Here is a 10,604-nt window from a genome sequence, read left to right on the forward strand (position 1 = left end):
TTTCGGAGAAAAACACAGTTGAATTTATACAAACCATGTCTTTTTTATTGTCCACGAAAAATATCCCCAAAATATGTTTTGGTGTAGTGTACTTGTGTACCATATGTTTCAATGAAATCAGACCGAAGAGAAGATTCGAAAGAATTTCACAGACACATGTATTTCTGTTTATAGTCACCATGGCAATACCGTTCATTGAAATAAAAAACCAATATAGCGATTTATGTTCTTTGGTGTAGTCTTACTTTGTACGAAACTTTATTTGTACTCGTAATTGGATTTGAACTGTAAAACAAGAGGCCCATGGGCCACAACGCTCACCCGAGTAACTTTGGCCCTGCTGTTGTTTACCAGTTTTTCTCCTTGTAATACGTATTGTGGTCCCACCCTATGCCCGGGGGTCATGATTTGAATAATTTAGAATTTACACTACCCCAGAATGTTTCCACGTAAGTTTCAGCTTTTCTGGCCCAGTGGTTCTTGAGAAGAAGATTTTTAAAGATTTTTCCAATATATTTCAATGTAAAACTTTGATTCCCCATTGTGGCCCAACCTTACCCCTGGGGGTCATGATTTGAATAATTTAAAATCTTCACTACCCAAGAATGCTTTCATATAAGTTTCAGCTTTTCTGGCTCAGTGGTTCTTGAGAAGAAGATTTTTAAAGATTTTCCCTTTATATTTCAGTGTAAAACTTTGATTCCCCATTGTGGCCCAACCCTATCCCTGGGAGTCATGATTTGAACAATTTAGAATCTACACTACCCTAGAATGCTTCCAAGTAAGTTTCAGCTTTTTTTTTCACATTTTTAAAATCGTTTCTACTGCCTGCAATTTGAGCAATTAAGTATGGAGTGTTTCGAAATTGGTGTGTCTCAATTTTGCTCTTATTTACTTTTAATGAATCATAAAAATTATTTGTCTATGCATGTCAGAAGCATTTTCATAGACATAAATCTTTTAGAAAACAAAATGAATTTGATTAATATGAAAATGCTGATAACTTGATTATATAAATATATATCGATAATAATCGTAGAAAAAAATGCAAAATTTCTTATTTAATTGACAAACTGGTTATTTATTTATCTATTTTTGATATGAATAGGTATACTTATTAAAATCTTTGAAATAGAGTCCATATTTTACTGTCTTACAAGTCTTGCTTCATGCACATTCCATACTTGCGCAAATGTTTCATTTGAAATCTCTCCTTTTTTCCAATTGTATAGAAGAAAATAAATTAATCAACAATTCTACATCGTGTACACAGGCCTTGATTATTTATAAAGGCCCGATGTGAGATAAGTCTGGATGTCAATAAATAGCCTACGGGTCAAGATACCATTGCATTCGCAAATGAAAATTAAATATTTGTATTGAAGGAATAATGAAGTTGAGAGGCAGGTAAGTTATATCGATGTCCTTTTCAATGTATTATATCCAATGTGTTGTTTAATATGCAGCATTCTATCGTTTTCCTGATCTATAAAAACACTCCTTATATACATTCTTTATATACACAGTAGTAGTACTGGTAAATGAATGGTCTTCGTACTAGTTCCTTACTCTCGGACTGATTCTTAGCTCCCTCTTTCTGTAAAACAAACAAACAAACAAACAAACAAAAGAGAAGAGGATTATATTTTTACATTGTCCCTGTTGCTCATTTTGTTTTTAAAAATTGTGTTTCTGACGATTTCAGAATTACAAATGTTTGTTTCTCAGATTGGCAGGTTATTATACGCTTAAAGTTTGATTACCAATGATAATGTTAATTTACTTACTACTGTTTGTTCCTGTATCACTGGAATGTCTTAATGAGGTAAAACATCTTTAAGAAATGTAGCACAGTTTAAAGTAAATTCCACGGGCATTTGTAGACATGTAAAATGAAACCAAGTTTAAAGTGCTTCTCCCATATTAACCCCCCCCCCCCCCCCGCACTATTCCCTGTGACGGTACATTTTGTCGCCATGTACATAATGTCATTCGCGACAATATGTGCACATATTGACTTCAGAACATATTGGGACCGGCGACAACATGTGCCCAAACAAGCCTTTTTTTCTCTGCAGAATTTACTACAACATGTACCTTTAAGTTATAAATTTCAATTTGTACAGATGCATGCTCCGACTGACTGAGCACCACCCATTTATTACTACCACGACTACTTACTTAAAAAATCAATCCACCTCAACCGTTGCTGAAATCCAGGGTTTTCAAAATGAAGAGTTACTATCAGAAACCAATTCAAGACCATTCGAAGAAATCCCAGGTCCATCTGGTATATACCAACTGCCATATTTGGGACTGATTTTGCAAATGAGACCATTTAGTAAGTCTTACAGTGAATAAATGACTTTATTGTGTATTGCTCGAAAACGGAGATAGGGACAAGTAGTTCTATTTTTTCCCCGCGTCTTTATATGAAGAATCGCATATTTATTAAACGGGATCATATCACGGAATTCATACAGGTTAAGTTTTCTTGTCAGGTCAATTCAGCTACAAAGTTTACGTATCATAGCTACATATGTGTCATGTTCTAAATTTTGAATTTACCGGGTGGGAGTAAATACAAAATTTAGAACATGGATATGACTTTTATCCAACTCGTTGTGTGTTTTTATCCCCTCGCCAAGGCTCGGGGATAAAAAACACACACCTCGTTGGATAAAAAATCATATCCATGTTCTAAATTTTGTATTTACTCCCACCCGGTAAATTCAAAATTTAGAACATGACATATGAATCTTATGTTTTACAATTTTTAAATCTAGAATGATTGACGTTCCATTCGAGCATTTTCGCTCATATAGAGACGTCACCATATACCATAGAAAATCTTCATATTTAGACCTTTACTAGGAATTCAGGGTCATTGTGAAGTGAGTGGTCTTTGTCGTGCCAACGCCTATCGTGATACGGAGCCTCGGTATTTGAGGTCTCATCCAAAAGACCTGCAACTTTCACTTCAGAGTGCCAAGGCTTGGCGAAGGAACAGTTACTACCCTTTTTATCCAATTATATTATGATTTAGAATTACGTATTTTAAGTATACGCAACTTGTGTTATGTAAAGTGAAATTTGTTTTAATACAAGAGAAAAAAAACCCACTCTTTTAATTTTCATTACTTCATCAGTTAGTCTACACCATACAGTTCAAAGAATTTATTTCAAATGTTTTCCAACCCCAACCCACCTTCTTCATTTAAACTGCAAGACATAAAGATCGACATTCACGTGTAGTCACGAGAGATTTTTTTTATTTTTTTTTCTCTTTGTCGATAGTATATATTATTTACTGGTATAGAGGACTGGTGTCGCACATCTCAAATGTCTGTATTCTTTCAGCAAATTACGCCAAAGACAACATGCAGCAAAGAGTTTTAAGCTGGACAAAAACATATGGACCAATTTGTAAACAGAAGCTAGGAAATGATTGGTATGTTTTTCTTGCTGATCCTCGGGACGTTGAAAAGGTGTTCCGAAATGATAGACAGTACCCATATCGTGGAATATTGCCATTAACCAAGGTGTACACGAAAAGAACTCGAACAAAACCTGGACTAACAGCATTGTAAGAAATAAAATGTTCATCCCAATCATTACATGTTCTTAACCTCAGTTAGTACTCCTGTGCCCTTAATTTATTATCAAATCTTAAAATACAAAAATGTTTGCTTAAATTCTGATCGAATAAAGCATAGAACACAAGTGATAATTTTTCATATCTTCATACTTTATTTTTTTAATTTCGATAAATAGTATTGCTATTTTCATCAAGAATCTGATTATTACTGTAAATTATTTCATAATGATACTCTCGTTTTACTTTCTTCTAGTTTGTCAGTGTGTGTATATGTTCTGTTCTTTGTTTCTTCTTTTTTTTGTTTTTTAGTGAACTAATAGTTTTTGAAAAAATATTCTGTTTCTTAGAAATGACGAAGAGTGGTTTGCTCTGAGGAAAACAGCACAAAGAGCTATTTTGCGACGGAAGTCGGTCAATAAATACCTGCCAGCTATTAGTGCAATCGCCGATGATTTTGTCAATAAATTCCGTCGCAAAGATCGCATTGATGATGTAATACAGCATTTAATGGAATTCTCAACAGAAGGTAAACTTATTCGACAGAATTTTGGACTTGACATTCAACTTTTTTTCTGCATGATTTCAACGTTTTTCTCTTGATATGACTAACTCAGTGCCACCTTGAACTGAATCTCTTGACCCTTGTGACCTTGAACTGAATCTCTTGACCCTTGTGACATGAATTTAATAATTAACTAAGGAATCTTTGTCAACTACCATATTTGTGAAGCTTGTCCCTAGATGACTAAAATTCTAAGTAAACTTTTACTTTTAAAAATTTACTTTTTTAAATGCCTTTTTCTTATATCGATTATGTCTAGACAGAGATCATAAATATCACATTTTTTACTCCCTTTTAACACTGTAATCGGCTGAAATTGGTCGTAATTTCAGGGAAGCTGAAAATGTTCATATGTTAATAACCGATGTACGATTGACTACAGACGAAAATGGAATAGGTCAACTAAGTGACTTGGAATACCTAATAATTCAATAAATAAAAAAAAAATCCGTCAAATAATATAAAAACCTCAAAAAACAACGAAAGCAGGTCTTGGATTTTGAGTCGCTTTAATTACACACTTTCTTTATTGGATTCTGTTAAAGTATAATTTTCAGCCGATTTGCAATTATTATAGGAGCTGGTAAAATGTGTTTTGGGGTACGTCTTGGATGTATTTCATCTCCAGATCAAACGATCAAAACAGAAACGATGCAGCATGTAGAAACATTTCTGGACTGTTTTGGGAACCAGTTTTACATAATGCCATGGTACAAACTTTTCCAAACGCCATTTTATCGGAAGTATGCAAAATCGGCAAACTATCTTAGAAGGTAAAACGAGATTATAATACAAAGTAAGTACTGATATTAAGAATTTAATTCTGAGATTACACTACTTCAGACACTAAATTTTTTATGGATATTCTGGTTTCATTATGAATTTAATTCTTTTTCTGATTAGACAGACGCAGAAATATATTGCAAAACACAAAGAGCGTATTCAGTCTCATAATGCAGAAGTAATTGATCCAAGTCTTCTTGGCGACATGCTATCTGACCCACACATGACGACTGCAGATATCACCAAAACGTTGATGGATGTTTTTATTGGTGGTATTGATTCGGCAAGCAGTCGTTTAAATGTTAAATAGTAACTTTTATGTGATTATAACCAACTGCAAAAATTTGACCAACTCTATAGCTAGCTGTTTGGAATTTCAACAATAAAAAATACATCTAGTAATCTTATTAATATATTACATCAAATTTGCCGACTACAGCTAGACTGACAAAAATTTTCCTCAAAATATATTTTCAGACTGCAGCAAACATGACAACGTTGCTTTACAATCTGGCGAAGAACCCAGAGAAACAAGACAAACTGTTTGAAGAGTTGGAGACATATGTCTCAAAATCCGGTCCTATCGATGAAACGGTTTTTCGCCACCTAAATTACCTTAAAGCATGTCTTAAAGAGTCGTTTCGGTAAACATACTTCAAAGATGCGTAGTATCCCAGATATGTATGGTTTAAATTATACATCATAAATTTCAACCAAATATAGTTACTCGTTTAGATCGAGTTCTGAGTTCGAGATATATAATATTGGGATCATTTTTGAAATTACTCACTTTGAAATGAATAAAGGACACGTCACTGACACATAACAATATTAATGAATGTTCAGGGATAAAAATTGAAGATTGGGTTGATCCGTTTGTATTTTTCTGCATTGATGGAAGTTGTGGTCTTTTACCACGGTTATTTCTGCAACATTTCTATTTCTATTTATTCAAATATCGATCCTTCTTGCTTAATTTTCGTCATTAACATTATATATTAAATAATTTCTACACAATGAACTCTATTTCTGTTTTAGAACCCATGTAGTATAATGAATTCCATTAACACAACAAGCAAATTTAGAGAATTGTAGCCCCCCGCTTTCGGGATCTTATTTGTTGTCGGTGTAATGATCAATGACATTGGCATACTGAAAATGCCTTGTCTGTCTATCATACTGAAAAAAAGTTTCATATTTTTAAAATACGTATCTAAGTTTTGTGAATTCAAACTTCGAGGTCTAGGTCATGAAGTCAAAAATCGAAGTTCATTCGGAAAGGTCTGGTTATTTGAAAGCCCTGTTTCTTCAGAAGGAAAGAAACGTCCAAAAGTTTTGAAAAGTAGGTCGAATTTCATGGTCAAAAAACAAAGTACATTACTGTATGTAAAGTCTTGTCACAAATGACGGTACATGCATTCGGAAAAGTCTTGTTACAGATAATGCATCGGTTAAATTTCAAAGCTGAAGCCAAAGTTCTTGTGATTAAGTGTCCCGGGCTTTCGCAAAATTAGGGGCGATTAACGATTTCCTTATACAATAGTATTAATTTTGTTAATAATTTAATTCAATTTCACGTTCAATTTCAAGTTTAAAAAATAACAATACCTCATTATAGACTGGTATTTCCTGTTCCGGTTGGTACTGCAAGAAGCTTGGATAAGGACATTACAATAAAAGGCTTCCGAATACCTGCATTTGTACGTTTTTCCTTCTTTTCCCTGACTTTCACTTCTTTTTTAATCTAATAAAGCAGCATATCGACATTTGTTTGACAGGATGTTAAGGGTATAAATTCTATTCAACTTATAGACATAATTTGTCGTATTCTTATTTGTTTGTTGTTTAACGTCCCTCTCGAGAATTTTTCACTCATATGGATACGCCACCATTTGCCGATGGAGAGCTGCCAATTTTGACCTATTCTTGGCACTTAGGGCCATTGAGCAGTGAGAGATCTTTTTCGTGCCAGCACCTACTGCAACACGGGACCTCGGTTTATACGGTCTCATCCGAAGGACCGGTCTCCACGTCCCGCAGTGGGATTCGAACCCGCGACGTAAGGATCAACTCCTTACTCCGCGACTCTATTACAATTACTTATTTTCATTTACCATGTTTACGCAGTATAAAATTTTACACCATATTCCCTTTTCTTTCAGACTAACATAGTGTTTTGCTCTGGAATCACTTGTCAGGATAGTAAATACTTTGAAAAGCCTGAAGCATTCATTCCCGAAAGATGGTTACGCGTTAGTGACAAATATTCTCCAACACATTCATTTGCACATATTCCATTTGGTTACGGACCACGGAAGTGTATTGGACAAACTTTTGCCGAGACAGAGATTTATATCTGCACTGCAAAGGTAATTATCTCTTTACGCTAAATAAGCTGTGTATCCTAAGCTAAGCAGAAAAAAAACGTTTAAAATATACCTATTTGTAATTAAAAGAGGATTGTTAAATATGAGAGAAAAAAATTCATAACAGAATAGTCTGTCCAACGAAACCAACTTCATCAACTTTAAAATTATAATTTTGAAATACATAAATACCTTGGCCTATTAACTAGGTTTGATCAATAGAACATCCCAAACCTTCTTCTTCGAAACGACCCCTTGTGTGAAGTTAATTCAAAGTCTACGGGTTTCTAAAGTGGACTGCACTTCCGAAGTGAATTAATCCATTGTTATTCTTGATTTCCCTTTGTTTGCCATCAGTAATGTTATGACGGAGCATATGTTCGAAGTAAATTTCGGTAGTCTCCTGGAAAATGACAACCCAATGAGTAAAATAAAATTGTAAATGACTTGTTTCAAGTTGCACGTATTAAATCGGAGAAAAAATGGTTTGGAAACAAGCTGCTGTACTTAAAAAGGTCTGCAATACGTGGACCAAAATCTTGTGTTTCTAACAGAAATCTTTTAGGTAATGCAAGTACATGTATGTGTTATAAAAAAAGATGTCTTTTATTTTGAAACGTGAAATTTTTGCACGATAATTTAACGTTTTAGTCTAATTATTAAAACTGTAATAATGATATCAATATTTGATAAAACCATCCATTGTTTATTGTATATAGCCTTCACCTTTAAATAGGGTCATCCATGCATCACATGTGAAATGTTTTGCTCAAGCGCAGACTTTGAAATAATGTCTAGTTTTAAGTACAATATACCGGTAGTATTATTCACCTTGACAGGGAAGACATCTCTGTTGAAGGTTGCATATGATGCCAGGCTTGTAGGGCCTGGGGTGCAACCTCACCTTCCCTATAATTTTGCCAGTATAAACTTAAATATAGGAAAGGTTAATTTAAAGTTGTGTCCCCTCAATAATTATTTGCCAGTATAAATCCCTATTTTATTCCTTGTAAAGAGATTCCTTCAAGGTAACCCTCCCCCTCCAACTGAAATTGCTTCCTACGAGCCTTGATGCACAAAAGTGATGCCCAGGAGATTGTCCTATCTTTTAAAAGCCTGATCGTTGAATTACATGTAATTAAGTCTCTAATTCAAGCTGTAATGTCATCTGATTTCTTTCTTCTTTTTAAAATGCTTGTACAGTTGTACAAAAGAAACTGTTTTTAACTGTAAATATTATTTTGACTATCCATATACATAAATATAGAAGATTTTTTAATTTACAGATAAGAATATATAAGAGTAGATTCAGGTCTTGTCTTGGATACGCTAATAAATTAATGAATACAATGTACACATTTCAAGAAAGTTTTGCCTATGATTTTTATTCGAGTAATACGAATTGTTCCCAAGGGCGTTATCTTTGGGGGTGAACTGACTTGCATTCTTGTGCATACATGTACGCAACTGACTATTCCTCAAAGCATCCGGAGAATGTATCCAGTCCAGTAGAGAATGTATGTGATTACAAAAATATATTCCTTTGATTTTGGACAAATTTCCGAGATTTCTATCTCAGTAAAACATGCTTTTTATTTTCTTTTTTAGCTGTTGCGTAATTTCCGCCTGACATTACCCCAGGAAACCAGTAAAATTATCTATAAGGATAAAACATTTCGAACACCCGTCACTCCAGTATCTTTCATCGTTAAAAGTAGATAACCAAGAATTGAAGACGATTAAAAAAATTGTACATTTTCATAAGCTGAACTTTAAAATGTTCATTTTGACAATTAGTAGAATTATAGATATACATTAATAAAATGTGAAATAATCGTAAAACATATGTCAGCATTAGTTTATATATATATCACAACAATTATATATTTTTAGCGATTTCAACTTTTTTAAAGGAAGAATAATAATTGTCAATGTTATTCTTGTTTTTAGACCCCTACCGGTGAAACCGGAGGGGACTATTGGTTTCCTCTTAGTCTGTCCGTCCGTCTGTCTGTCCCTCTGCCTGTCAGTCTGTCCCACTTGGTTTTCCGCATTTTTTTTCTAAACGCTTGCAGATATTTTGGAATATGAGTGTATCTTGATGAGTTACGATCAAGTTTGCATTTTTTTCCGCTTCAATTATTTTTTACGGAAATTAGACCTTTTCAATTTTTTAAGGTTTTCCGCATTTGTTTTCTAAAAGCTTGCAGATATTGAGCTGATTTTTGGTATTTGACTTTACCTTGATGAGTTATAGATCAAGTTTGCATTTCGTTCCGCTTCATTGATTTTTGACGGAATTATGGCATTTTCAATTTTTAATGGGAACCAGATTACACTTGCCGGTAGGGGACTAGTATTGCTAATGCAATACTCTCAGAATGCTTGTTTCAAATGAGTTTTGTCGAGAAATTGCCATGATAGCATGATCAGTAGACGAAAAACTCACTCCACTTCAGTGAGGGTTATGCCAAATTACCGCTTACAGGAACGGTTCGATTCCGGAACAGCGGACACTGAATTTCTACGAAAGCTTCGGGAACTAGTGTTGTCATGTTTCAGAGGACCGACTTGTTTTTTTCTTTTTAATGTAAAAATTACACTAGGAAAACATTCTTATGCCGTTTGTAACAGCAGACCTCATGTAAAGTAACTTTGTCAGCTAATGACAAAAGTAAATCTACTTCAATACCTGCTTCTGCAGGCCCTGCAGCTGCGGCTGCATCAAAACTGTAGCTACGGATCCATCAAATGGAAGACAAAACAGATCCCCCTCAAAAAACACCCGAAAACAGTCGAGTGATAGGCTACCCAAAGGGGCACGAGATGCCGTCTCCCTTCACAAATAAGTTTGAAGTCTTCGAGGAGATGGACATTACACCCGTCACCCTGTCACTCTTCCGCGCAAGTCGAAGTATATCGAAGGAAAAATAAAAGGAGGATATCCTCCATTTCTCTTAATACATAAAAATGAATCATCCTACGTTAACACAATGGAATTGTCGAGGTTTTAAAATCAATTTTGACAATTTGTCTTTACTTATTCAATACCACTGCCCGGTAGCCATATGTTTACAAGAAACACATTTAACACAAGAGACACATTGTCCCTGCTGACAAAGCAGGTAACAACATTGTCTTTGTTTGTAAGGCTCATTATATAAATTGTATTTTAGAGGAACTATGATTTAATTCTACAAGTGGTAATCCAACTTATACTTATAGCTCCCTTTCTAAGGAGGAAATTCTTCAAAATCATATGTCAGTTTTGAATATTTTTAATATTCCCAACAAC

General features: G+C 34.3%; 1 protein-coding gene across 1 annotated transcript; it reads left to right on the top strand.

Annotated features, from left to right (window-relative positions):
* The first annotated feature begins 1,390 nt into the window (after nt 1-1,390).
* On the top strand, nt 1,391-9,034 carry LOC133204689 (probable cytochrome P450 49a1). Its single transcript, XM_061340432.1, has 10 exons — nt 1,391-1,407; nt 2,127-2,341; nt 3,361-3,586; nt 3,946-4,124; nt 4,738-4,933; nt 5,064-5,226; nt 5,421-5,587; nt 6,562-6,643; nt 7,106-7,312; nt 8,918-9,034. The coding sequence occupies exons 1-10, from the start codon at nt 1,391-1,393 to the stop codon at nt 9,029-9,031; spliced, it is 1,566 nt and encodes a 521-aa protein (XP_061196416.1). The 3' UTR covers nt 9,032-9,034.
* Nucleotides 9,035-10,604: the final 1,570 nt, after the last annotated feature.

This window comes from Saccostrea echinata, unplaced genomic scaffold (genome assembly GCF_033153115.1).
Source record: "Saccostrea echinata isolate AGI-Se365-2 ecotype Australia unplaced genomic scaffold, CSIRO_AGI_Sech_v1 ptg000054l, whole genome shotgun sequence".
Classification (NCBI taxonomy): domain Eukaryota; kingdom Metazoa; phylum Mollusca; class Bivalvia; order Ostreida; family Ostreidae; genus Saccostrea; species Saccostrea echinata.